At 50.1% G+C, this 27,878-nt stretch overlaps 1 protein-coding gene across 7 annotated transcripts; it reads left to right on the top strand.

Moving 5' to 3' along the window:
• Positions 1-50: 50 nt before the first annotated feature.
• Slc13a2 (solute carrier family 13 member 2) lies at positions 51-27,850 on the top strand. 7 transcript variants are annotated; one of them, XM_087574211.1, is made up of 13 exons: positions 65-246; positions 5,339-5,410; positions 16,550-16,678; positions 19,082-19,218; positions 19,321-19,520; positions 20,617-20,788; positions 20,907-21,029; positions 23,975-24,193; positions 24,372-24,460; positions 24,732-24,853; positions 25,756-25,917; positions 26,522-26,659; positions 27,078-27,638. In XM_087574211.1, exons 3-13 carry the CDS (start codon positions 16,580-16,582, stop codon positions 27,246-27,248), a joined length of 1,632 nt encoding a protein of 543 aa, XP_087430337.1. In that variant the 5' UTR covers positions 65-246; positions 5,339-5,410; positions 16,550-16,579; the 3' UTR covers positions 27,249-27,638.
• The last annotated feature ends 28 nt before the right edge of the window (positions 27,851-27,878 follow it).

Below are 27,878 nucleotides of genomic sequence, written 5' to 3'. Positions count from 1 at the left end.
CCAGGGTGGGTCAATGGTTAACACTCCTCTGGCTCTATATAAGCTGCCCCAGGCCACCTGCTGTGCACTGTACCTGCAGTCTTTTCCGTGCCTCCTGGACGAGGCTGCTCTGGCAGCCTCAGCCCGGACAGGTTGGTCCACACCATGGCCACCTGCTGGCCGGCACTATGGGCTTATCGCTTCTACCTGATTGTGCTCTGTCTGCCCATTTTCCTGTTGCCTCTGCCACTCATTGTCCAAACTAAGGTAAGGACCCGTGGGTCTTACTCCTCTGCATAAGTAACTCGAGAGGTGACAAGGGAGAGACTGTCGGGGTCAAAGAGGGGCCTCCTTAGGTTTTCCCCCAGAAAGTGAGGCCACCACCTCCCGGTTTTTCTGAGAGCCAAGGGTGGCTTCTGCAGGGTGCTCAGCTGTCAAAGTTCCTGTGCAAACCGCTCTAGTACCTTGGAGACTACCGGTTTGTGATCAGAAAGCCATCTGCATAAAGGAAACACAGGAGCCGACAGATGAGCTTATCTGCCTACTGTGTACCCACTCAGCCCTGAACTCAGTGCCAGCCAGGGACAGGAAGGGCCAAGTGGGTATCTAACTTTTGAGAGGACAAGTAGGAGAGAGCTGGCCTCAGGCAGTTGTGCCCTCCCAGGTAATACTAAAATAAATGACTCACCTGCAGTCTCATGGGTGGCCACTGAGGAGGACCCCTTTCTGTGCACACAGCCAGAGCACAAGGTGCCTGCCTCCTTCCCATCTCAAGAGGTTATAACCCTTATTCGTTTGAACTCCCTCCCCCCTTGCCTGTGACGTGCTTCATCTTATGAGATGGGTCCCACTGTCCCATTTTGCAGATGGGGAAAAGGAAGGTAAGTCAGTTATTCAAAGTCCCAAGACAGAATTTGGTTCTGTAGAGCTTTTGGGTTTCTCTGTAAGAAAATTAAATCTGGGTGTGGTGACACATGCCTTTGAAATCAGAACTCTGAGGTGGCCGAGGCAGACAGTTCTTGAGTTCAAGGCCAGCCTAATCTAAAGAGTTCAAGGACAGCCAGGGCTACATAGACCCTGTCTGGAGTGGGACAGACATTAAATATCAAATTTTAAATTAGCCTGGAGGTCTGGGGATGTAGCTCAAGATTAAGGCTTTTGTCTGCCTTGTGCAAGGCCTGGGGTTTGATCCCCAGTATCATCAAAACTAACAAAGACACAGACAAAAAAAAAAAATCCCTAAATTTTAGCTGGGCGGTGGTGGTGCACGACTTCAATCCCAAAATTTAGGAGGCAGAGGCAGGTGAATCCCTGTGAATTCAAGGTCAGCCTGGCCTACAGAATGGATTCCAGGATAGCTAAGGATACACAGAGAAACCTTGTCTCAGAAAAAAAAAATCCCTAAGTTTTAATGAAGGTATCCTAGGGCTTTGGGAAAGGAAGCTCCAAGGCGGCCTTATACCTTAACCTCAAAGCCCAGCTTCCTTTGCCAATGGCATGAATTGGAGGGGGCCGAGCTAGAGGTGTGGCCCTGTCTCCAAAACCGACATTGAATCTTGCCCTTAGAGTGTCTCACACCCCTGGGACTGCCCCATGAGCCACTACTTATTGCTACAGATCAGGAAATCAAAGGAGGCCTTTGGTTTGCGTTATCTTTGAGGGAGGAGGCCCAGGATATGGCTCCTAACACTTGACCAGTGATAAGGCTGGACTGATTTTTTGAGATGACCTTCTCAGACAAGTGGCGTCTCTAAGCAGGGGACTGCTCAGATTTCAGACAGGCTGGAACATGTGTGACACCACCACCATCCTGGGAGAGGCACACAATAGCTCAGAAAGATTCATTGTTTTGCCTCAGGGATCATGTGGCAGAGGGGAGCTGGGTTGTTGCGAGAATGCTGTACCTATTGGTAGATGTATGGTGTGTGTGGTAAGAGTGTGAAACTCCGGGGTTTGCTCTGCTGTACCTGGCCCTGCCACCTGCTTCTGCTTGCCCTCTGTTGACTCAACTGTCCTGAGAGGCCAGACCCTCCTCAGAACTTTGGGTTCCCATCCCTCACAGAATTCTATTCCTGTATGGTCTATTTCTCCTCCCCTGCTCGACTGCGCCCGTTGACATATAAACCAGATTTTATGCTTCTCATGTCGAACCGTTGCTCTCTGTGCCCGGCTTCCTTTTCTATGCTCATTCCTAGTAGTGAGCCTCAGAGTATGCCTGCATGCACACATATACATGTGCTGACTCTGCTACCCAGATCCCCGCCAGCTTCCAGGGTCCTAACCCAAGGCCCGTCCTCTCCTTCCCCATCCCTGCAGCAGCATTTGTCCCAGACGGTCATCTGACTTTGGTGATACCTTCTCCGTCAGACTCTATAGGTTTCCCAGCACCCATCTTGTCCTGCCCCTACCTCAAACCCCTCCCAATTCCTAGCCAGGTAATTGTATGTTGTCTCATAATTTGAAAAGCATCCCTCTAGCCGGGTGTGGTATCACCCACCTTTAATCTCAGCATTTGGGAGGCTGAAATAACACGATTAACTCAAAGCCAACCTGGGCTAAGTGGTCAGAGCTTGCCTCAAAAACAAAACAAGAACCTCCCCACCCCCAAGAATCCCTATGCTCACAAGACCTTAGTCTAGGATACTACTACAAACCTCTACAACTGTGTTAGCCAACTGACTCCGGTATTTGGTCCACACAAACATTTCTCTATAAGCAGCCTATAGACTTCTCCCATTCAAATCAAAGCTCAGCCTGGGATTTAGCTCAGTGGTAGAGCGCTTGCCTAGCAAGCGCAAGGCCCTGGGTTTGGTCCCCAGCTCCGAAAAAAAGAAAAGGAAAAAAAAAAAAAAAAAAAAAAAAAAAGCTCAGCCTGGCATCTCAGAAGATATTCCTCCCATAGTCTTACTCGTTTCAATGCCTTTCGATGCTAGTCATGACTCAAGGTCATTCTGGATGGTCCACTTTCCCCCAACTACTAACACACCAGCAGTCGCCCCAACACACTCCAAAAAGTTTCTGGATTGTGATCCTGTAGTGCCAGAGAAGTGTTAGCGAAACCCCCAAAACAGACAGGAGCTGATCTGATGCAACTCACAGCAGGGTCTTTATTTGAGCCAGCTCAGGCCCCCAAGCACACTGGCGGGCAACACACAGGATGTTTTTTGTTGGGGCGAGGAACCCCAAATATCTATCTGGGCAAGTCTTTACAGAAAGCAGCAAGCAGGGGAGTTGGGGGGGGTGCGGTTGAGTGTGCAAGCATCTGATTGGAAAGCTGCTATGTATGGCTTTAGCATAATTGGCTGGTGCTGGGAATCAAATCATAAACTTAATCTCTATTTCCATCTGAATTGGTGGTCGTTAGTCAGGAGGTGGGCTTGTAACCTAGGGGTGCAGATCTGTTGGGGTAATAACCTGGAGATGCTGGTCTTGTTGGGGGTGAACCTAGAGACTGGAATTAGGTTCGGGTTTTGTTGGTGGGAGTAACTTAGAACTAATGCTACGTACTAGCTTGTTAATTTTACCTGAGTTCAAACTTAGGTCAGGTTCTTTAAAAATGGAGTCTGGGGCTGGAGAGATGGCTCAGCAGTTAAGAGCACCCGACTGCTCTTCCAGAGGTCATGAGTTCAATTCCCAGCAACCACAACCATCTGTAAGGAGATCCGATGCCCTCTTCTGGTGTATCTGAAGACAGCTACAGTGTACTTATATATATAATAAATAAAATAAATCTTTAAAAAAAAAATAAATAAAAATGGAGTCTGGGGGGTTGGGGATTTAGCTCAGTGGTAGAGTGCTTGCCTAGCAAGCACAAGGCCCTGGGTTTAGTCCTCAGCTCCAGAACAAAAAAAAAAAAAAAAATGGAGTCTGAACTTAAAAGATTTGGCCGGGGGCTGGAGAGATGGCTCAGTGGTTAGAGCACTGACTGCTCTTCCAGAGGTCCTGAGTTCAATTCCCAGCAACCACATGGTGGCTCACAACCATCTATAAAGAGATCTGATGCCCTCTTCTGATGTATCTGAAGACAGCTACAGTGTACTTATATATAATAAATGAATAAATCTTTAAAAAAAAAAAAAGATTTGGCCTAAATATTTGTAAACTCACTTTAAGTTGAGGCTTTTATAAATGGAAAACATGGGCTGGAGAGATGACTCAGTGGTTAAGAGCAATGACTGCTCTTCCAGAGGTTCTGAGTTCAAATCCCAGCAACTACATGGTGGCTCATAACCATCTGTAATAAGATCTGATGCCCTCTTCTGGTGTGTCTGAAGACACCTACAGTGTACTCGTATATAATAAATAAATAAATCTTTAAAAAAAATAAATGGAAAACACACTGTGCATCCACTAATGCCTACCCACTAACCACAGCCTAATGACACAGTTAGGGAAAGCACAGTTTGTTGATCTTCCTTCCCCTGCTCCGGAGCTCTGGCTCCTTACCTCCACCAGTATCACCAGAGATGTTCTTACCACAAGTTACCAGCCTGGGGGAAGATCCTAAAATCAGCCAGTCACAGTTGGGACGGTCAGAAGCTGGGGACATTTGTGTTCTGAATGGCATCAGTCCCACCTAGGCAGCCTCTCTACCCTGTCTTTTCTCCCCTGTCCCCTGCCTTCCTGACATTCACCCTGCTATCAGGGGCATTCCCAGGACCTCCTTCCAACTCCAATGGCCTTCCTATTTGACTTAGCAATCAGTATGAACTCACAATGCCCTGGCCCGAGGCTCCGGACCGCAGACCAGTTACCCAGACTCTCCCTGCATCCCATCTCTGCTGCCAGTGACTTCCCTCTGCTTCTGTTTGGTGTCTCCTCTCAGGTACATCCTCCTCCTTCTTTGCAACTTCACCTCGACCTATTTCAGAAGCCCCCTCTGTCACACTAGTCACTCTGGCACTTTATTTACAGGGCGGTCCCCGTTTGAAAGAGTGCGTCTGGGGCTGGGAATGTCACCCGTGGGTAGAGAGTGTTTGTCTAACATTCATGAAGCCTTGGGTTTAGTCCCCAGCACTGCAGAAACTGAGCATGGTGGCACAGTCCTGTAATCACAGTAGTTGGGATGTGGAGGCAGGAGGACCAGACGTTCAGGGTCATCCTTAGTTATACTGCGAGTTTGGAGCCAGCCTGGCATATGCGAGGCCCTGTAAGCGTGTGTTTGTTTACTTCCTTCCTAGTCTGGGGGAGAGCAGTTTAACTTCCTCTCTACAGACTCCTCTGGCCCCTAACATGGGAAGGAGAGCCCAAGCCAAGGCTCAGACCGCTGTAACGAAACAGCTGACATTTACTAGATAAGTTTTATGTGCTTGACATTGGGCCAAGCACCATGAAGACTTAATTCACTTGTTTCCTACAGAGGCCTCTTTTCGACCATGATGTTTCTGCTGCTGTCTCCATTTCATAGACCAGCAAACTGAGGCCCAGAGGGGTAATGTAACTTGCTTTCAATGCCATCTGGAAAAAGAAGTTGAGACAGCAATCTGGTATTACAGTCTCTGTCTGAAGCTGTCTGGAGAGGACAGGAGGCCTCCATTACAGCCCCCCTCAAACCTCCTCCTCCATCACCACCCAGTCAAGCCCCCCACTTTCCTCTCACTAATGCTTGTGATCTCCTGGCTCTTTCCCGGGGTCATAGGACAAAATACAGATGTTCTGTGCTCAATGTAGTTAGGATCCAGAGAAGGAGACAGGTGTCTGTGCCACACAGATATAGCAAGAGGGCTGGAGCACTCGGAGCATGCAGTGGCTCCCTCAAGATAGAGTGAATGGCGGGGGGTGGGGGGGGGACCACAGCTGTGAGAGGTGACAGAGGACAGGCAGTGGGAAGGCCTGCAATAACCATTGTATGAAATGCTGTCCCTTTGGGTAGTGTCAGCTGATACAGTACAGTGTGGCACTTGCACAGCCTTGCAGGCACCAAGGCAGAAACTCATTACCCCCATGGGTGAACCTCGCACTCGGTGCTGTATGGCAGGTACCATGTATTGTTCTGGAGAGAGGATGTGGGGGACTTGTCATTCCTGTGGGGGTAACATAGGGACAGGTACAAAAGAGTGTGGTAACATAGGGACAGGTACAAAAGAGTGTGTACTGCCCAAGCTTTGAAGCAGTACAGCAACTGTTGACATATATGGACTGGGCCGAGGGGTGGGGGTGGGAATTATTTGAGCCTAAGAGGCCTAGGAGTTCAAGGGCATCTTGAGTAATATAGTGAGACCTTGACCAGGAGAGAGAGAGAGAGAGAGAGAGAGAGAGAGAGAGAGAGAGAGAGAGAAGGTTCTCGGAGAAAGGCATAGCTGTGTTGAAGATTTTGCCAACTGATTGGTTAAAACTTTGTAATTGTGAAGAGTTGGGGTGTTGCAGATCAAGAATTACTGAATTATCTTTAGGTCACTTAATGGTCACCAACTCTGTATCTGAACTAACATCTCTGTGGTGGCTAGGAAAGGTTGATGGAATGCATTGCTAAACTTGGCAATCCTGGTACCTCTACTAAGCCTGGCACTGAGAAAGCTATCAGCTAGCGTCTACATGAGGCCCAGAGATGAGATCTTCCAGCTTGGCTGCAACCTCTCGCTGCCAGTCCCTAACAGAGCATTCGGGGAATGCTGCCCTTAGGACAGGGCTCAAGTCAGGCCTCCCAGGGAGTGGACAGTTACCCTAAGACCAGAGTGACAGTGAGAGCCAGCTAGACCCAGCTCTGGGTGAAGAACTGTCCAGGCAGAACCTGCAGCAGGTGCAAAGTGCCAACGCAGGGATGAGCTTGGCGAGCTGACAGGGCGAACAGCAGTGCTGCAGTTGGGGCCCTCGAGATTACAGTTCTGTGCCAGTCAAGTTCAGAAAGAAGGGGAGAGGGTAGCCGATGGCAGCCCTGTGAAGCTGGGGGAGTAGTGGGGACTTCGTGGTTCAGGCAAGAAGGGATAACCAACACATTCGGGTCCCTATAACTATGTCAGTCAAAAAAATGCAATAGCTCTTGGAACCTATGAAGATCATCTGCAAAAATCAGTAATGGTGCCATGTTGTCCGGAGAACAGCTGAGATGACCGTGTTTACATTAAGAACAGAGGAGAGCAGAATTCCTTAACAGTTCCATGCATCCTCCAGACAAGCTATTCCTGCCCCAAAGCGGGGGGCATCTATACAAGGGATTTATTTAGACTCTCTGTCTTCTGAGGCTTCCCATCTCTCCGAGAAGACAGAGAATAGAGGATGACTTTTGGAGCCCGGTAGATGACAGGTAGAGGGTTCTCACCCACTCCAGGCCATTGTCACACATCTGCAGACCTTCTGATCACCAAAGGCCACTCTGAGGGGGAGAGACAACCCCAGCACCAGGGTGTCCCATGCCAGGGCTCCACAAACTCCACACACTCGTCCCATCTGCCCCTGGCTTCTGGAGAACACAGAAGGCTCTGGGCCCTATGTGGATACCACAATTGTCCACAGCTCTTCAGATGAGCTGTCGGCCCCACCAGAGCCTTGGATGCATGGATGCTTCTATGAAATTCAGAGCTGTGTCTTGTCACATAGCCCCAAATGGTGAGTGGGGGTCCCCAGCAGAGAGGGGAAGCTGGGATGGACAGAGATAGGTTTCACCTAGAAGCAAGATTTGAGAGAGTCATCCCCCCTCCCCGTCCCCCAAAGCCAGGAGATCCCTTGCAATGGAGACAGAAAGTACCCTCATGTAGATTTTACCTGCTGATTACTAACTCATGACCTGGCCCATCAGCACCCCATAGGAGCACCATGGGAAAGGAAGGTAGAGTCTTTGGTAAACCCTGATTACAATCTGCATGGAGACCCTGGGCTACTGGGAGGATCTAATTCCCAGCAGGCTGTGGGAATGCCAGTTCATGTCACTCAGCCTGACTGAGTCCACTCTTCAGCAGGCCTACCTCCAGGCACAAACTGTGAAGTCAGGAGTCATCCTCAAAGCTACTTGGTGGACTGAGCCGAGGGATGGAGGTGGGAATTATTTGAGCCTAAGAGGCCTAGGAGTTCAAGGGCTCAAGGGCATCATGGGTAATAAAGTGAGACCTTGACCAGGAGAGAGACAGAGAGAGGGAGAGAGAGAGAGAGAGAGAGAGAGAGAGAGAGAGAGAGAGAGAGAAGGTTCTCCGAGAAAGGCATAGCTGTGTTGAGGATTTTGCCAACTGATTAGTTAAAACTTTGTAATTGTGAAGAGTTGGGGTGTTGCAGATCAAGAATTACTGAATTATCTTTAGGTCACTTAATGGCCATTTGGTACCCAACTCTGTATCTGAACTAACATCTCTGTGGTGGCTGGGAAAGGTTGATGGAATGCATTGCTAAACTTAGCAATCCTGGTACCTCTACTAAGCCCGGCACTGAGAAAGCTATCAGCTAGCGTCTACGTGAGCCCCAGAGATGAGTTCTTCCAGCTTGGCTGCAACCTCTTGCTGCCAGTCCCTAACAGAGCATTCGGGGAATGTTTTGGTTTCTGACTTTCTTCCATTCTGAGATCAAAACTGTGCCTGTACCAGGTGGTGGTGGCGGCAGTGCATGCCTTTTGTCCCAGTAGTTGGGAGGCAGAAACAGGAGGAACTCAGAGAGTTGGAGGCCAGTCTGGTCTACAGACAACCAGAGCTATACAGAGAAACACTAAAGGAAAAATAGTGTAAATGGTTTCTCCCAAACTGCCTCTGGGTGCTCACACTTGGACCAACTCTTTTTGTGAAAGAGCTTTGTTTTGGAAGGAAGGAGAGAGAAGGAAGCCTGGGCTGACTCTCCCTTGGTCCTTGGAGATAGTACGGAGCCATTCCTATCAGGAACCAAGCACTCCCCCAAATGAGAACAAACAAAGGCATCAGCCGCCATCACTGTGTTTGGCAGAGCCCCAAAGGCAGGTGGAGGCTCAGGAGGCTTTAGAGTGGACAATGACTTCAAGTGTCCCTGACTGGGGGCTGTTAGCATGAGAAGGCTCTAGAAGAGGGCCACTTAGTACTGTCGCCCAGTGGGGATGATATTTGGTTTCTCTGGCTGGTCGTCACTTGGAAGTAGGAGATGGGAAAGCACACACTCCTGCTGAAAGTTAAAGAAGCTGGTGGTGGGGTGGGGCTCAGGCAATTAACATCTGTCTGTTATTCCTGGGAAAGATCACACACACAGACATACTCACACAGACACACACACACCACATACATACATACATACATACATACATACATACATACACACAGACACATACATACACATACATATATATACACAGACACACATACATAAACATAGTGCACACACACATAGACACACGCACACCACATGCATACACACACACACACACACACACACACACACACACAGAGTCTCTCTTCATTTAAGTATGGTAGATTTCCTTCTTCAGGGTCCTGTGCTGTTTTACCTTGTATGTTTTAAAGGTTGGGTCTGAGGAAATGAAGCCTTCTTCAGACAGTGAAGGGGTTCCTGATTCCCAACACAGGATAAGAAACCTCCATCAGAGGTCCCTGTACAAATGTACAAATGCTTTCCCATACCCACCATGATATCACCTACATGGCCTTCCTTCTCTGCACCATCCTAGCTAGTCCCCCACCCCCCATCTCTCTCTCTCTCTCTCTCTCTCTCTCTCTCTCTCTCTCTCTCTCTCTGACACACACACTCTCTCTCTGTATCTCTGTCTCTCTAACTCTGTCTCTCTCTCTCTCTTTCTCTCTCTCCTCTCTCTCTCTCTCTCTCTCTCTCTCTCTCTCTCTCTTTCTCTCTCTCTCTCTGCTACACACACTCTCTCTCTGCTTCAACCCTTCAAGGGCTTTCCATTTTCATAGGCCTTTCTTCTAGGGAAGGTTCTAGATCTCTCTCAAGGCAGACAAGATCTTTTCAAGCATACATCTCTTCAGGCTCCTGACCTTTCTGCCTCATTTGCACCCCTCTGGATCTACTCTCCGCTGCTGTCCACCAACTGAACTCCTACACATCCCTCAGCTCCCGCTCAGCATCTCCTTCCTGGAAGTCTTCCACAGTCCAGCAGTTGGGGCTCAGGAAGGGCATCTCCTCTAGGGACCTTCACTCTTCGGGCTTTCCTTTGCTGTGGTGCTTGACAAGTTGCCACCTAAATGTCCTAGTTTACTCAAAACCCTGAGAATGTCCCTGCACTCTGGTGGCAGCATCCCCATTTTCTGGGGCTCAAGGGCAGTGGGGATGACCTGCTGTGAGCCTGTCATCCCCGCCCCAGGTTAACCTTCAATAACCAGAAGGAATGACCTAGGGCACCATTGAGATCATGGGCATTTGCTACCACCACAGAGCTGTGTGCTGTACCTCTGACAGGTAAAGGCCAGGACATCTACAGCCCTTGTCTGCCCTGCTTCTCTGGCCTCGTCATTTCTATGTACGTCTCCTATATCTGCCTGGTTCTCCTTAAGGCCAACACTTACTTCTCTCTCTGATGAACCCCACCTACCATCACCAGGTACAGAACCCACTTCCACACATTCACACCTGTTAGCCCACTTCCTCACTCTCCTATCCCCACCAGGAAAAGCGTTTCTTTTCTTCCCATGAAAGAGACACATCTGTGTATGGCTGGGGAAAAAGCCCTTTCACGTATTTTTAGGGTATAAACAAATCCAAGAAAGGTTAAGGGCTTATCCAAGGAGAGCAGTAAGTGGTTTGTCCAAGGATGCAGCAACTGTGCTGGGCCTGGGCGCTCAGGTTCTGAGCAGATGTATTCTTTCCACAGTGAAATAAACAAGACGGCAGTCTGGGACCTGGAGGCTCCCGTAAGGCTCCTTGTCCACTGCTGGCTTTGCAGCCAGCCCACCTAGCCCACAGAGATTCTGGACTCCTTGACAGCGGAGCCACTCACTCTTTCGTTTGTTCGTTCTTTCAGCAGAAGCAGTCTTGGACAGTCTATGGCTTAATCACGTATTTCATAAAACTGAATGCTGCCAGGCCCGGTGGCACACACATGTAATCCCAACCCTTGGGAGGCAGAGATTCCATCATGAGCTGTAGAGCAAGACTGGGGCTCTAAAAGACGGGGGAGGGACTCCCCTGGCCAAAGAATACCTAGCTAAGATCTAGGAATGAGCGGGCATCCACCGGGCAAAATGGGAGGGCAAAGTCCAAAAGGAGGGACTTTGGTGCAAAGGCCTCTGTGGCCAGAGTGAGGACAGAGGACTTAAGGGAATCGTGGGAGAGAATGTCTGGCCAAACTGGAGCAGAGCCGGCAAGAGTAAAGTGTGCAGTACCCGGCACCCAGGTCCAGTATGGGACTCAGAGAACTTGGGCAGATCATGCCCGCCAGCCGAGCCACCAAACAACAAAGAATTAGTTACTAAGACAAGAATAAGTTGCTTTAGTGTTACAATTCGGACCCAGCGTTGGAGCCCTCCCCTCCAGGTCTGAGGAGGGAGGAGGCAGAAAGAGCTCATTATAAAACTCTCTGCTGTTGCCTGAGCTCTGGGTCCACTAATAATCCTGGCACAGGCTCTGCCCTCCCTCCAAATGGAAACTGTGCCCCTAAGATCTGCGCCACCCAGTGGCCCAGGGGAGCTGCCAGAGGTCAGCATGTAAGCCACTGAGGCTGCACGTCAGGGCTGCCAGCCCACGTTCACAGTTCTCAGCTGTGAGCCAATGAGTCCTAGTGAGGCCTGGAATCCCTGAAATCCCCATCCCTAGAGCTGCGGATGCCGACCTGGAATCGGACATTGTATGGTGCAGAAGGGAAAGACTCCCCAGTGGCCTGCCCTCTGGGGAGACTAACCACAGAACCTCACAGAACCCTGGCAACACCCTAGCTCCAAGCTGGACTCTCCCACCTTCAAAAAGTGGGTCAAGGCATTGCCAGGTCTCCTTTACTCCTTCTCAGAATATTACTTGAAAATGCACAAAACAAACAATGAAGACTGGCAAAGGAAAAGAGTTATGAATCATAGTTTCTAGGAAAACCTCACTGCAGTTTAGAAATAATGTGTCTCCTTGCTGGTGTCACTTTCAAACACTATGCTGAGATGGATCCGGAGGTGACAAGCAGAACTGAGGTGGGCAGGTGTCCAGTATCTGATAGCCACAATCCAATGTTTGTAACACAGCCAGGCCCTGTGGCACATGCCTATTGTCCCAGCTACTTGAAAGGCTGAACTGAGAGGGTCATTTGAGTCCCAGAGTTGGAGGTCAGCATGGAAAACTCACTGAAACCCTGTCTCAAAAACAGAATATCTGTAACAAAGTCACCAACCAATCAGGACAATGGGGAGCTGGGAGGACAGCTCAGTGGGTAAAAAGATTGTTGTGTAACGGTGAGTTAGATTCCCAGTGTCTGAGTTTTAAAAACGAGCACAGTCGGCACACACCTGTGATCCCAGCACCTGTGATTCCCAGCACCTGTGATCCCAGCTGTGTGGCACTGGAGCCAAGAGGATTCCTGGAGCTTAGGGGCTGGCCAGACTAGCCTAGTCAGCAAGATTCAGTGAGAGATCCTATCTCAAAAAAATTAAGGTGGAGAGCAACTGAGAAAGATATCCAATGTCAAATACTCTGTGTGTACACACATGCACACATACACACGCACACACACAAGGACATATGAATAAAAAAAGTGACAGCAGCACAGACGAGCCTGAGCTCCATAACCCTATTTTCAAGTTGAAATTAAATTCTAAATTAAAACAGACAACTTTGCCTCACCTACCTCAAACATGCACAAAGCACATCATCTGTCTACATGGGCACACTTATCCAACACAAAGCCTACATTTTCCGTTGTTGGATTTTTTGAGTTATTTTATATGTATGTGCTTATTTATTGTGTGTATGCACATGTGTGTCATCATACACGTGGAGGTCAGAGGACAACTTATGACAATTGGTTCTCTCTGGGCTCTAGGTTTTGCGCTCACATCGCAGCCTTGATGGCAAGTGCCTTTACCCACTGGACCATCTTTCTGGCCCTGCTTCTTTGGTTGGTTGGTTTTGGTTTTGCTTTGAGTAAAACCAGGCTGGCCTGAAACTCCCTGCGTTGCTGAGCATGTCCTTGAAATCCTGACCCTTCTACCTACCTCCCAAGTGCAAGGCTCACACACGAGCATCACGATGCTACACAGAGCCTACTTTATAATCAAGTGTTGAGTGTCGCTTTTTAGTCACTGAATCCAAAGTGAGGGGCGAAGTATGGTGAGGTATGGGAAGCCGTGGAAGGTGTGGTAAAGTATGGTGAGGTATGGCAAATACGTTAAGGTGTGATGAGGTATGGTAAGGTATGGTAATGTATGATTAGCAAGGTATGGTAAGGTATGGTAATGTGTGGTAGGGTATGGTTTCTGGTGAATGCGTCCCAGTGTAAGCATGAAGTACCAGACTCACAGTGAGCCATCTGTGTGGCAGGGCAGTCTGCACTGACTTCCTTCCTGACTGTGCTCACAACCCTCACTAGACACATCTAAAGGGACAGCATGGTTCGTCCATCGGAGTTCACGCTCCAGCCGAGAACCCCTAATCCAGGAAGGACAAGTGAGCAAGATGCACTAGGCTTCTGCAGACTGCTAGGGAGGTAGACTGTGGACATGGGACTGAAGCCACTAGGGTCAAGGTGGCTAGATGGGACTTTGAGACACATTAGAGGAGTTAAGAGGAACTATTGAGTGGGTGAGGGCGGGAGCCCCATCCTGGGCATACAGGACCTGTAATCTCTCCAGTGATTATCAACATTATATCACCTTGACAGTGTGATAAGGGGACCTCAAAGCCGAAGCCTGGCTGTGGGTGGCACACGCCAGAAGACTGAGGCAGGAGAGCGGCAGGAGCCCCAGAGTTTGCCTCGGCCTCCTAGTCACAGACATGAGCCACCACACTGCGAACGCTGGAGAACAGTCCCGTTGGTAAAGCTCTTGCCCTACAGGCATAAGTGCACAGATCTGATCCCCAGCACTCACATAAAAATCTGAGTAGTGGAGTACATGCTAGCAACCTCCGTGGTGGGGAAGTGGACACAGGCAGATCCCTGGGGTTCACTGGGAAGCCAGCCTCACCTGACAGGTAAGCTGCAGGGTAGAGAGAAGATCTGGCTGACAGCTCCTGAGGAACAACACTTGATGCTGACCCTGGCCTGCACACACACACACACACACACACACACACACACACACACACACACACTCAGAAATAAATAAAACAAAGCCCCTTAACGAATCTGGGCAGTAGGAAGTGGCAGGCCCTGGGGAGATGGTTGCTTGGCTTCCAGTTCTCTCCCTGTCCAGTCCCAGGGAGCCGGAGCCCCTCGAAAAGGGGAAGAATTAAGCAGAGGAGGGAGGTAAAGGCAGGGCTCAGGAGCCATGTGGCCTGGTTTGCCCACTTACTATTTGTGTGACTTTGACATGTTGACCTAATCAATGCGCACCTTTCTCTTCTTATCTGTGAGTGGGGGACAGCAGTTGGGACCTCAAGGAACAACTGAATATGACTGGAAAGCATTCAAAACCCACAGGCCATGGAGCCTGGCAGGGAGACAGCTTGGGATACCTGGCACAGCTGTCTTCTAGAACCACCTGTGCTGACCTCTGACCTCCTATCTCTGGCCATGCAGTTCTAGGGTTTGGGGCACAAGGGTTCAGAGGGGATGGCCTGCCCTTAGTCCTAGGGGTGGGTAAGCAGTTGTCTGTCCTGCCAGGCAAGTACAGAGGAGCAAAATAAAAACTGGCATCAGCAGAAACCAGCTGACTGAGGAAGCAGGAAGACCTCTGGTCAAGGGTCATAGGGGCCCTACCCCTGAGCTAATGAGTTCAGGCCCATGACTGGGGTAGAGGTTCAGTGTTCAATCAATTCTTGACATCACTAAATTAAATGAGAGCTTGCCTGGAGACAACCAAGAGACTCTGTGAAGCTCTAAGAGTGCCTTCTTATTGATTTCCAAGGGCATGCTCTCTGGAGCACAGGGCCTTACGCAATCCTGTCGCTCAACCAAGTGCCTGTCCTAACTCAGCCACTCCCTAGTTCTCCAAAGACCTTGAACAAGCCTCTTGTTCTCTGGGCACTTCCATAAAGTAAGACCACCACACCCACCTTAATGGCACTTAAGTTTTCAACCCAGAAGTCCTAAAAGTTGTTCAATAACAGCTTCCTCTTCCCTGGGACTTCTCCTCCTCATGCTCTTCATCAGAGTACTAAGGCTGCTGGGTATAAAGAGAAAGCAAACATTAAATGGATCAGGGTCCCAGCCCTCAGCCTACAAAAACCCTGCCTGCTGTTCCTTTCTCAGCAAACAGTCTGGGCAGGTGTCCCTACCCAGAGGCCTCCCTCTAGGTAATCATTCCCTGGCTCTGGGAGAGGCCCTGCCAAGAAGGCTGGACCCCTGAGGTCTTAGGCCCATGTCTGGCCTCTGGCTATTCTAGGCTTAAGGTCAGGATCTGTGGGCCTGAAGAAAGAGAATTTCTGGTACCCAAAAGCTGTGCCTCAGAGTAGCCCCAAATCTCTTATGTATTCAAGGCTGGAAGAAGCTCTCACATAGTCTGTAAAAGTGAACTGTGCCTTGGTGCCTTGGTTTGTGAGTTGAGTGGCCCAAGAAGAACTCCTGGGGGTTCCTTCCCTCAGACAAGATTAGCTTCAAAACTGAGGGCCCAAAACATAGATCCTGGGCTCCAAGGATCCAGATGCCTCCAAGCTGACTCTGTCCGGGGATAGGACTCAGTGGTAGAAGCCTTACCCAGCATGCATAAAGCCCTGAGTTTCACCCCCACTCTAGAACCACTAAATCTGGAGAGGGTGGGACTCCTGAGCAGGGAAGGCCTTCCTGTGGCAACCCTTCTCTCAGCTGCCTCTCCCGGGGCCCCAGAGTCTTCCTGAGCTAAATGGGGCTTGTTACAGTGTCTTGGCCCCACTGGGCAGTGGTGGCGTATGTCTTTAATCTCAGCACTCAGAAGGCAAAGACGGTAGATCTTTGTGAGTTCAAGGCCAGCCTGGTCTCCAGAGTTCCAGGGCAGCTAGGGTTGTTACACAAAGAAACCCTGTCTCAGAGAAAACAAAACCAAAATTTTTTTAAAAAAAAGTCTTGGCTTCAAGGTCAAAGACAAGAGGAGAACATCTTATTTAGTTTGGGACAGGGTCTCACTGGTGACACATACCATTAATTCATTAATACCAACATTTAGGAAGCAGAGGCAGCAGAGGACAATCTGGTCTACATAGTAAGCTACAGGTTAGCCAGGGCTCTGTTTCAAAACAAACAACAAAAAGAAATAAATCAAAACTTAAGATAATGTTCCAGGCATAACCCACGCTGTCCTCAAACATGCTATGTGGTCAAGGATGACTTTGAACTCCTGATTAGCCTGCGTCTACCTCCCAAATGCTGGGTTTACAGGCTGCATGGCTTGGGATTGTCTATGAGGCACTGCCCATGCTAGGATCGCTCTACCAAGTGAGCTGGATCCCAGCTCTTTGTTCCTTTCCATCCTGTGATGGGACCTTGGACTTGGATCAAGTGTCCACAAGCTCTCCTCGTGTGGTACAAATGGCCTGGTATCTCTTGAGGCGGAAGGGATTGTAGCTGTGCTGTCCAACTGTTCTGCTTCTCTCCTCCTGCCCACAGGAAGCCTACTGTGCTTACTCCATCATCCTCATGGCACTGCTGTGGTGTACCGAGGCCCTGCCCTTGGCTGTCACTGCCCTCTTCCCCATCGTCCTCTTCCCCTTGATGGGCATCATGGATGCCTCTGAGGTGAGCACTCCCATCCACAGGAGGAAAGACCACAGGGAAAAGGAAATCTTCCTTAGAGTCTTGGAACCAAAGAAGCCTCATCACAAGGTCATGAAAGGAGGCAGAGGGCATGAGAGAGGATCAGCCAGGAGGCAGAGAGTATCCTAGAAATGTGTGGCTGTTGTGAGAGTTCATTCACAGTAGGAGGGAGGAGCCCTGCCAGAGAGGTGCAAGGCCTGCAACAAGAGGAGGCCTACGACAGCCAATGAAGGAACTCACCCAACACCTGGTCCTGGTAGCACCATCCTTAAGGCTGCACCAAGAGGCTGAGATAGGAGGATATTAAGTTCAAGGCCAACCTGGGCTACGTAGGTAGGTCCTGTCAAAAACAAACAAAAAGATCAAATGTCCTATCCATCCATCCATCCATCCATTCTTCCATTCTCTCTCTGTCTCTCTGTGACTCTCTCTCTGTGTCTCTCTCTCTGTCTCTCTGTCTCTCTCTGTGTCTCTCTCTCTGTCTCTCTCTGTCTCTCTGTCTCTCTCTCTCTGTGTCTCTCTCTCTGTCTCTCTCTGTCTCTGTCTCTCTCTGTCTCTCTCTGTCTCTGTCTCTCTCTGTCTCTGTCTCTCTCTCTGTCTCTCTCTCTGTCTCTGTCTCTCTCTCTGTCTCTCTCTGTCTCTCTCTCTGTCTCTCTCTGTCTCTCTCTCTGTCTCTGTCTCTCTCTCTGTCTCTCTCTCTGTCTCTCTCTCTCTCTGTCTCTCTCTGTCTCTCTCTCTGTCTCCCTCTCTCTCTCTCTCTCTCTCTCTCTCTCTCTCTCTCTCTCTCTCTCTCTCTCTCTCTTTCTCCACAGAGCCAAGGTTTGTTCTAAGACACCCTCTGGATTCCCAGGATGCTTCATTCTCTTACATAAGATGTATAGTGTTTTTAAAGTAAGAGGACACATCTTCCCTGTGATATCTAATGTGAATAGTTTCTATAATGTATCAGAAAATAGGGCTGAGGGCTGGAGAGATGGCTCAGTGGTTAAGAGCACCAAAAGCTTTTCCAGAGGTCCTGAGTTCAAATCCCAGCAACCACATGGTGGCTCACAACCATCTGTAATGAGATCTGATGCCCTCTTCTGGTGTGTCTGAAGACAGCTATAGTGTACTTATAAATAAATAAATCTTATAAATAAACAAATAAATCTTTAAAAAACAGAGAGAGAAAGAAAATAGGGCTGGGAAAGAAAATAGGGATTGAACTCAGGAGATAGAGGTGTTTACTGTCAAGCTTAACATCCTGAGTTCAATCCCTGGGATCCACATAGTAGATCTTCGGACCTCCACAGTCAAGCCATGGTACATGTGTACACACACACACACACACAACACACACACACACAACACATGCACACACTCACACATGTAAATAAGTGTAAGACTTTACATAATGATGTGCAGGAAAGTCTGTACCCTTCAGAATAGATGCAATTTCTACACAAGGTTACCTCATCCATGAATGCAGATGGCTCACACAAAAATCTATCAGAGGGCTGGCTGTGTATTCTTTTAAAAAGATGTATGTGTTTGATGTGTGTGTTTTGCCTGCATGTGTACATGTATGTGCATCACATTTGTGCCTGCTTCCCTCAGAGATCACAAGAGGGCATTGGGTCCCCTTGTGTTAGAGATAGTTGTGAACCATCATGGGGACACTGAGAACCGAACCCGGGCCCTCTGGAAGAGCAGTAAGTGCTCTTAACTGATGAACCATCTCCCCGGCCCCCAGCTATACTTCTAACACAATGGCTCCTTAATTTGAATCACACGAGAACTACCTGCACTGAGGAGCAAACCGGATAAGGTAGACCGACCTGCGCCTGAACTCAGCCAGATCTAAAGGATTTTCCTCTCCATCTCATCTCTCTTCCTCTTCCCTCCTCTTCTTCCTTCTTTCTCTTCCTCCTCCCTTCCTTCTTCCTTCTCTTATTCCTCTTCCTTCTCCTTCATTTTAACACAGCGTCTTACTGTGTAGCCCAGGCTGGCCTAGAATTCACAGCTTTCCTGCTCCTGGGACTTCAACAGAGCTACCAAGCCCAGCTGAACATTTGACTTGTAACCCGTCTCAGGGATGGTGATGATACTGGCCCACGGACGACACATACTTTCTAGAAAGAGCAGAAAATTGGTTATCTCCCAGTTCTCCACTTGAACCACAGCTGGATTCAGGCTAGAGTCTCCCTGCCTTTGAGAGGAGAAAAGGAGTTTGGGAGGAATAGGGAACCTGGCTCCTGTCAGCGGACAGTGGCCCAAAGGCCATTTTCGTTTGGATCTGAGGTCCCAAGGGAATACCAATTTGTAAGGATCTCATGATGGTTCCCATAAGCTCAGTGGTATCAGGAAGAGACCCCAGAGTCTCTGATATATCCCTGCTCTCCTCAGGTCTGCATAGAGTACTTCAAGGACACCAACATATTGTTTGTCGGGGGGCTGATGGTGGCCATTGCTGTAGAACACTGGAACCTGCACAAACGCATTGCCCTCCAAGTGCTTCTTATCATCGGAGTGCGGCCTGCCCTGTGAGTCCACACTAGCCAGGGCGGGAGAAACAAACAGGCGTCCCATGTCTGCAAGAAAGCTGGAGTGGCAGTGTGTCTGTTTGTCTGTCTGTTTGGCTCTAGGCTGCTTCTGGGCTTCATGTTGGTCACAGCCTTCCTCTCCATGTGGATTAGCAACACAGCCACCACAGCCATGATGGTACCCATCGGGCATGCAGTCCTGGAACAGCTGCAGGGCTCCAAAAAGGACGTGGAGGGAGGCAATAATAACCCCACCTTTGAGCTCCAGGAAGAATGTCCCCAGAAGGAGGTGACCAAGCTTGGTAAGAGATACAAAACAGGGGGTTGGGGATTTGGCTCGGTGGTAGAGCGCTTGCCTAGGAAGCGCAAGGTCCTGGGTTCGATCCCCAGCCCCGGGAAAAAAAAAAAAAAAAAGAGATACAAAACAGACCCTGTCCTCAGACCCTCCTTGCTTGGGAAAGATCTAACACGACTACAAAAGTAGTCATCTTGGACCCCATGGGGAGAGAGAGAGAGGGAGGAATGGCCAACCTGTCTAGGTCTTCCTGAGGCTTTCCCAGATTTAAAATGCCAGTGGAGGCAACGAACAGGTCTGAAGACCCGGGTTCCATCCCTGGATCCACATGATAGAAAGAGGGAACTGACTCCTGCAAGTTGTCAGTTGTCTTCTGACTTCCATATGTGCACTGGGGTGTGTGTGTGTGTGTGTGTGTGTGTGTGTGTGTGTGTGTGTGTGTGTGTGTGTATGCATGTGTGTAACAATTATTATTAATAATAACAACAATAATTTTGTTTCCAAAATATTAAATGCCAAGAACCATGGGCTAAAGGTGTAGCTCAAGGGTAGGGCAGTTGCCTAGCAGTGGAGCCCCAGTAATACAGCAACAGTAACAATAATAAACACCACTAACAAAGCTAAGAAGCTAAAGTCTGGGGGCTGGAGAGATGGCTCAGCGGTTAAGAGCATCCAACTGCTCTTCCAGAGGTCCTGAGTTCAATTCCCAGCAACCACATGGTGGCTCACAACCATCTGTAAAGAGATCCGATGCCCTCTTCTGGTGTATCTGAAGACAACTACAGTGTACTTATATATAATAAATGAATAAATCTTTAAAAAAAAAAAAAGAAGCTAAAGTCTGGGAAGTGGGAAGTCTTCTGGACTTTATTCCTCCTGCTCGGTCTAGGTAACCCTCCTTGCATCTCTGGGCCTCAGTTTCCCAAGACTTGTTGAACCAGATTAGGTCTGAGAAGCCCAAAGCTCCAGAGAATGCCGCAATCTGGAGACAGCCTCTGCCCAGCTCAAGTTTGCTGACAGGAGATCCTGGAGGCCTCAGAACCCGTCCAAGACTCCTGTAGTTACTCTTGTCCCTGTTCCCACATGCTTGTCCTTGTTCACAGATAATGGACAACCTGTATCTGCTCCTTCAGAGCCAAGAACACAGAAGACCCAAGAGCATCACCGCTTCAGCCAGGGCCTGAGTCTCTGCATCTGCTACTCAGCCAGCATCGGGGGCATTGCCACCCTGACGGGTACCACGCCCAACCTGGTGCTCCAAGGCCAGGTCAACTCGTGAGTGCCGGGGTTGGGGGCAGCATGACAAAGGGGATTTGCACTCTCACTGAGTGACTAATGGGACCAGGCAGTTTCAGGGACACTGTTACACAACAGCCCATGTCACCTTCATCAGGCTCTTCCCCCAAAATGGCAATGTGGTGAACTTTGCTTCGTGGTTTGGTTTCGCCTTCCCCACCATGATCATCTTGCTGCTGCTGGCTTGGCTATGGCTACAGGTCCTCTTCCTGGGTGTCAAGTAAGTGGTGTCTTAGGTAAGAGAAGCCCAGTTTCCTGCCCGTACCCCCAGGAGCCTCTGTTTCATCCAAACGTGGTGGGAGACCATGCTGCGAAAAGCCTTCTCCCTCTTTAGGTGCTTGTCCTCCCACACGAGAGAATAACTGGGTGCAGAATGCTGCCCCTGTTAGCAGATGGGCAAGATGAGTTTGACAGAATGGTGAATTTTGGAATGGAAAATCCTGCTTCCTCCATGTGTGTGTGTGTGTGTGTGTGTGTGTGTGTGTGTGTGTGTGTGTGTGTGTGTATGAGTGTATGTATGTGTGTGTAAGAGAGAGAATGTGTGTGTTGAGTGTGTATGACAGTGTGTGAGTCTGAGAGTGTGTGTGTGTATGAGTGTATGTATGTGTGTGTGTGTAAGAGAGAGTATGTGTGTGTGTATGTTGAGTGTGTGAGTATGAGAGTATGTGTGTGTGAGTCTGAGTGTGTGTGTGGGTTGAGTGTATGTATGTGTGTGTGTAAGAGTGAGAGTATGTGTGAGTACGTGTATGTGTGTGTTGTGTGTAAGTGTATTATATATGTATGTTTGTTGAGTGTGTGTGAATGGAATATGTGTGGAGTGTGTGTATATGTGTGTGTATGAGTGTACGTATGTGTGTGGGAGAGACAGTATGTGTGTGTGTGTGTGTGTGCGTGTTGAGTGTTTGAGTATGAGAGTATGTGTGTGTGTGAGTCTGAGTGTGTGTGTGTGTGTGTGTGTGTGTGTGTTGTGTGTAAAGGCCAGAGGTTGACATTAGCTGTTTTCCTCAATCATTTTCCCCTTATTTTATTATCTTTATTTATTCACTTTACATCCCAATCACTGCCCCCTTTCCCAGTTCCCTCCTCACAAGTCCCTTCCCCATCCCCTCTCCTCTTCTCCTCTGAGAGGGTGGAGGTCCCCCTGGATATCCCCCACCCTGGCACATCAAGTCTCTGCAAGGCTAGGCTCATCCTCTTCCACTGAGGCCAAACAAGGCAGCCGAGTTAGGGGAACATATTCTAAAGACAGGTGACAGGTTTGGAGACAGCCCCTGCTCCAGTTGAAGCACATCTGTGCATATATGTGGAGGCTTCCCCTTATTATTTAAGGCAAGATAATGAATCTGGAAGTCATCCGGGTTACACTGGCTAGCCAGTGAACCCTAGGGAACCTTTAGTCTCTGCATCCCTACAGCCATTTTTTTTTTATGAGTGCTGGGACTGAACTCAGACCTTGATGCTCACATGGCAAGCACCTTACCAACTAAACCATCTCTCCAGTCCTGAAGACCCCAGCCAGGCACCTTCCCATACTGCTCCACCGTCCTTGGATGAGCAGTTGGGGATTCCTCAAGGAGCACAGTTTGTTAGAGAAGCATTTGAGGTGATTCTTCTGTTTGCCTATCCGTGTCCTAGACACTGGGACTCCCAGTCCTTAGGCCAATCCTCATCCTTGCCATGATGATATGGTGGCAGCCGAGAGAAAGGTGAGCACAGGGAGTGGCCATTCCAGAACGTTCCTGGACATGATATCAATCTCACAGGACTGATAGTCAGCCCAGTATAAAAGTGCAGGATGGCATCCAGGCAGGACAGGCAGGCACAAAGCACAGAGGCCAGAAAGGCCTAGGTGTGTCTGGGAAGCCTGCTTCTCAAGAGCTATAGTACAAAGAGGAAGTTGGGAAAGAACCACAGGGAACTTCGTGTGTCGTTTAGAGTTGGACCCTTGACCTTGAGGTGCCAGGGTGAGGAGGTAGATTTCAACCCTGAGTTAATCCTCATTATACTTTGGAGATCAATGTTGAGATTGATGTAGCCGGATGAGGTAATACATAGCTGTCACCTCTGTACCTGGGGAGCTGAGGCAGGAGGACCATGAGTTCGAGACCAACCTGGGTTACACAGCAAGACTGTGTCTTACAAACATAAAATGGAGTAAAGTAGTCACATGTCCTGCTAAGGTTCATCTGAACTGGAGTCTGTAATCTGTTAGTGATGTCTACTGGACACATGGTGGTCTGAGTGTTACTGGGGTCATAGTTATTCATCCATTCTTTCTAGGCAGAGGGGAGCCACCGCAAGTTGTTAAACCGTACTTTGAACAAATCACTCAGGAAGGTACAAGAAGGCTGGGTTAGGGTTTGAAGCTGCAAGGGGGCAGCTGATGAAGTCAGCACACTGTTGGATACTCTGAGGAGTCACAGATGTGTGAAACACGCTCTTTGCCCTGAGAAACTCACAGACCAGCAAGAGATAAGACTTACTCAAGCGTGAAGTAAAATGCCAGTCCGAGTTAAAGAAACAGCAGGAGGAGGCAGCCAAAGCCTTCTAAACGGCTAAGGACTATGAAGGTACTGCCAAGGACGGTAGGGATCCCCAGGGTGGAGCAGGAACTCCTGGAACACTGACGGAAAGGAGACAGCTTCAGGACCTGAAGTCACTTGGGGTCTGGACCACTCATCCTTCTCATCCTGGACAGGAAGGGCTCCTCAGTACAAGACACTCTCTAGAGGAAGGGACACAGTGAGGAAGACAGGAGAATGTAGCTTTCTTGTTGAAGAAAAGCCACAAGCCCAACCCAAGCATGGTGGTACACACCTATTACCACAGTACTCAGGAGGCAGAGGCAGGAGGATCAAAAAATGGAGAACAGCTTAGGCTAAAAACAAAACAAAACAAAGGCTTAGAAATGTAAATCAGTTAGAGGGGAGCTTATCTAGCATGCATGAAACCCTGGGTTCCTCCCCGGTCAGTCCCACATAGTCTGAGCATATTATTGAACGCCTGGCGTTCAAGGTCAGACTGGGTTATACAAGTCCCTGTCTGAGTGGGGGAGCCGGGCCATGATGCCCTTCTGGGTCTTGGACTCTTTCTAAAGCCAGGACATTAGGGCTTGCCCATTCCTGATGCAGACCCTTTATACACTGTCCCCGTCTCTGCCTGCAGCTTCCGGAAGAACTTTGGCTTTGGGGAAGGGGAAGAGGAACGAAAGCAGGCTGCTTTCCAGGTCATCAAGACCCAGTACAGGCTGCTGGGGCCCATGAGTTTTGCAGAGAAGACTGTCACTGTTCTGTTTGTCCTGCTGGTGGTGCTCTGGTTCACGAGAGAGCCGGGCTTCTTCCCAGGCTGGGGTGACACAGTTTTCGCCAATGAAAAAGGGCAAAGGTGAGACCTGCTAGAGCTGGAGGGGAGAATGGCTGAGCCTCTGCACTGGAGAGCAGGAAGAGGAAGGAAGAAAGAGGGAAGGGGTTTGAGGAAGGGACAGGGTGTCTCTTTCAGGGGCAGGCTGATGGGAGGGACCCTTCTCTGTCCCTACTCAGCTTTCCCTCCCACCCTCCCACAGCATGGCGTCAGATGGGACAGTGGCCATCTTCATCAGCCTGGTTATGTTCATCATACCCTCCAAGATCCCAGGACTAATGCAGGACCCAAGTAAGCACCTGGCCTGGGGCTGGGAAGGGTCTCCGGCAGCCCCTGTCAGCAGGTATATAGCCTTCTACCACATTTGACAGAGCTCCTAGAGGAATTGGGGTGACCTGCCGAAGACACAGGGACTCAGGGACAGAGTCGGAATCCTACAGAGAGGGAAGACTGAGGGGGCTCCCTCCTACCTGCCTTAAGATCTGATAGGAACCCACTTAGGAAGGAGGGGAGGGGAGGCCTATTCACTTCTGGTGACCATGTTTGTCTGCTTGGGGAGTAGAAAAACCAGGGAAGCTGAAGGCTCCTCCTGCCATCCTCACCTGGAAGACAGTGAACGATAAGATGCCCTGGAATATCGTGATCTTGCTGGGTGGGGGCTTTGCCCTGGCCAAAGGCAGTGAGGTGAGAGTCTGTCTGAGGGAGACCCTGGGATAGTCCCACACTACGCTTAGGCACCTTCCCCCACCTCCACCCCCGAGATGGGTTCTTGAAGCTCAAAGGAGAGTAGGCTTCTCTCGGCGATCAGTCCCACCCAACACCAGCCGCGAACTTCTGAAGCCAGTGCAATAAACGAGCCTAAGCACCAAGGATAGCATCATCTTAATACAGTGCCAGGGTAAGCCTCCAGGGGGCGCCAGATAACAGCCTTCCGGGGACCGAAGTGTCTTTCTCGACTCTCCGTCCAAAAAGAACTGAAATTCCGGATACTGCAGCCCTGGACCTCCGGGTCCTAGCAGAGCTGAGCCAAGGGTTGATATAGGAGATTCCTGGGTCTGTGATTAGCGCATCGACAGTCTGTGCCAGGCACTTTGCTTGGTGTGGAGGAGACAGGAACACAGTGCCTGGGCACAGTATTAACAGCACGTCCCACAGCCTGGCATGACACTGGGCAGGGCCAGATGGGCAGCTCTTCCTACCCTGGGACTTGTACATTTTCCCAATAGCCTCTTCCCAGCCTGTTCAAGGCCCTGCTCCCCCTCCCTGTCAGGAGCACGGTCCCTTATGCCCTAATGCTCAGCAGGGAGAGGACTCAGGTGAACCAGGGTCTCCAAGGAGTCAAGTAAGGTGATTACACCCACAAATAGCCAGGTCACCCACTAGAACCTCCCCCCTCCTCATTCCACTGGTCTCAAGGAGCAGCAGGGAGCTCCCTTGGTTCTAGCTGGGTACCAACTTCCTTCAGAGCTGTTTGACTTAAAGGCCACAAAGGTATGGGCAGGGACAGGGTTTCCCAGAGTTCCAGCTGAGAACCTGAGGAACCCAGACAGTTCTGTCTTAGATATCTTGCTTCCTTCTGACTTCAGCAATCAGGTCTGTCTGAATGGCTGGGAGACAAACTGACCCCACTGCAGCACATACCGCCATCAGCCACTGCGGTCATCCTCTGCCTTTTGATCGCCATCTTCACTGAGTGTACCAGTAACGTGGCCACCACTACGCTATTTCTACCCATCCTGGCCTCCATGGTGAGCTGACACTGCAGCTTCCTCCAGGCAGCCCTCCTGTTTGCTCTCTGTCCCCACACCCGTCAGAGTGGCTGGTCTAACCCTCTCCATGGAGAGAATCTCCTAAGTGTCCCCCTTCTTCTCCAGATGTTGAACTCTTAGGTCCTAAGGCCTTCTGGCCCCTGAGTCACCTGTCTCAGGTGACATCACTCTCTGAGTATCCCAGTGGGGCTGACTGGAGGCCTCACCCACCTCCCCACCCAATCCCCTGTTCTGGTCATTCCAGAAGTGATGGGGGTAAAATTGCTCCCTGGAGCGTCCCCAGCCCCTTCCTCCTCAGGCGTGTTCCCACAGCCTTTGATGACACCTCCTGAGCCCCTTTGAGATCAGTTTTATGAGCCCCTCCCATCACTGCACCCCAAAGGGCAGGGCAACACATTCATCTTTTCTGAGAGGTCAAGGGGCCCTCTCCAGGTCACCCAGAGCGCTCTGCCCAGAGACTAGGTTCATGACAGAGAGAAGGCACGGTGAGGCAGGCCCCCAAAAGGGAGAGGCAGGAGAGCTGGGGTCTAGCCTTCCCACTGAGCCTGAACTGGGATGAATTATGTGCACCGCCATCCTCCAGGCACAAGCCATCTGTCTTCACCCGCTCTACGTCATGCTCCCCTGCACCCTGGCTGCCTCCCTGGCTTTCATGCTACCTGTGGCCACTCCACCCAACGCCATTGTATTCTCCTTTGGAGGCCTCAAGGTGTCTGATATGGTGAGTGGCAGGGAAGTGGGAATGTCTCTGCCCTCTACCTGCCTGAGAGTCACTGAAGTTCCCAGAGAAGAGCTGGCACGGACGCGTAGGGTGGGGTAGGGGGGGAGCTCTGACATTTTTGTGTTCTACAGCACCAGACCACAAATAAGGGAGGGGACATTTGGATATCCAGGGTGGGGGGTGCAGCATGCCCATTTAATGTAATGATCTAAGAGAAAACAAGGCCCAGAACCCCCACAGTATATAAGGAACCCCCACTTTCCCTGTTAGGCTCAGTCAAATAAGAGACAAAGGTTAGACTGCAGGTTAGACTGAAGACAGGACTTCCCAAGGAGGGCTTTGCTGATGAGAGGGGTTCTGAGCACCCCTGATAATTGAGGGGTGTGTCTCTGATTCACATTGGGTTGCCTCATCCTAGGCCCGCGCTGGATTCCTGCTCAATATCATCGGAGTGCTGGCTATCACATTATCCATCAACAGCTGGAGTATCCCCATCTTCAAGCTGGACACATTCCCCTCCTGGGCCCACTCCAACACAAGCCAGTGCCTTCTCAATCCGTCTAATTCCACTGTACCAGGAGGCCTCTAGACTACCTACAACCCAGCTCTGCTCAGGAAAACCCGCCGGTGCCACTCCTTAGAGCCAGGAGAGGGCGCCCCAAACGCCAAGTCCCGGGCCAGAGATGGAGAATAGGCCGGCGCACGCGCAATCGTGTACTCGTGTGTCTGCCTAGATCCTGTGTGCTCTCTCTCCAGTGAAGAGGAAGATGCTCACGCCTCCGTGTGGAGTGCGTGGACGCTTGTGTGTGGTATGGCATGAGGACTTCTCAGTAGTTGTATGCATGGTAACAGCACCTGCACTCTGGCTCCCAGCTAGGCCTCCAGATCTCTTTGCACTGTATTTATTAAAACTCTGGGCAGGAGGCCCCTGGGAGCAGGAACTCCAAGGTGCATTAAAGGCTGTTCATTTTCAGTAGAATCCGGGTGTTTCCCGGTGTTCAGGGCCTGGAAGCAGAGGTCGCGCACCCCTGCCAGACCGTTTGGAGTGGGCGCAGCCACCCAGCAAAGTTGCAGTGACTTCACCAGCGGCTAATTGGGAGTTGCCAGTCCCTGCGTGCCTTTGGGAAAACCGGCCTCCCCGTTCCCAGAGCACTCCCTGGACATTTACATAAAACCCTCTGCCCCTGCCAATTCCTCACCGACCCTTCCTCCAGCTGGA

Source organism: Rattus norvegicus, chromosome 10, assembly GCF_021556685.1.
Source record: "Rattus norvegicus strain SHRSP/BbbUtx chromosome 10, alternate assembly SHRSP_T2T, whole genome shotgun sequence".
NCBI classification, from domain to species: Eukaryota; Metazoa; Chordata; class Mammalia; order Rodentia; family Muridae; genus Rattus; species Rattus norvegicus.
This window is presented reverse-complemented; position numbering and strand designations above follow the sequence as displayed.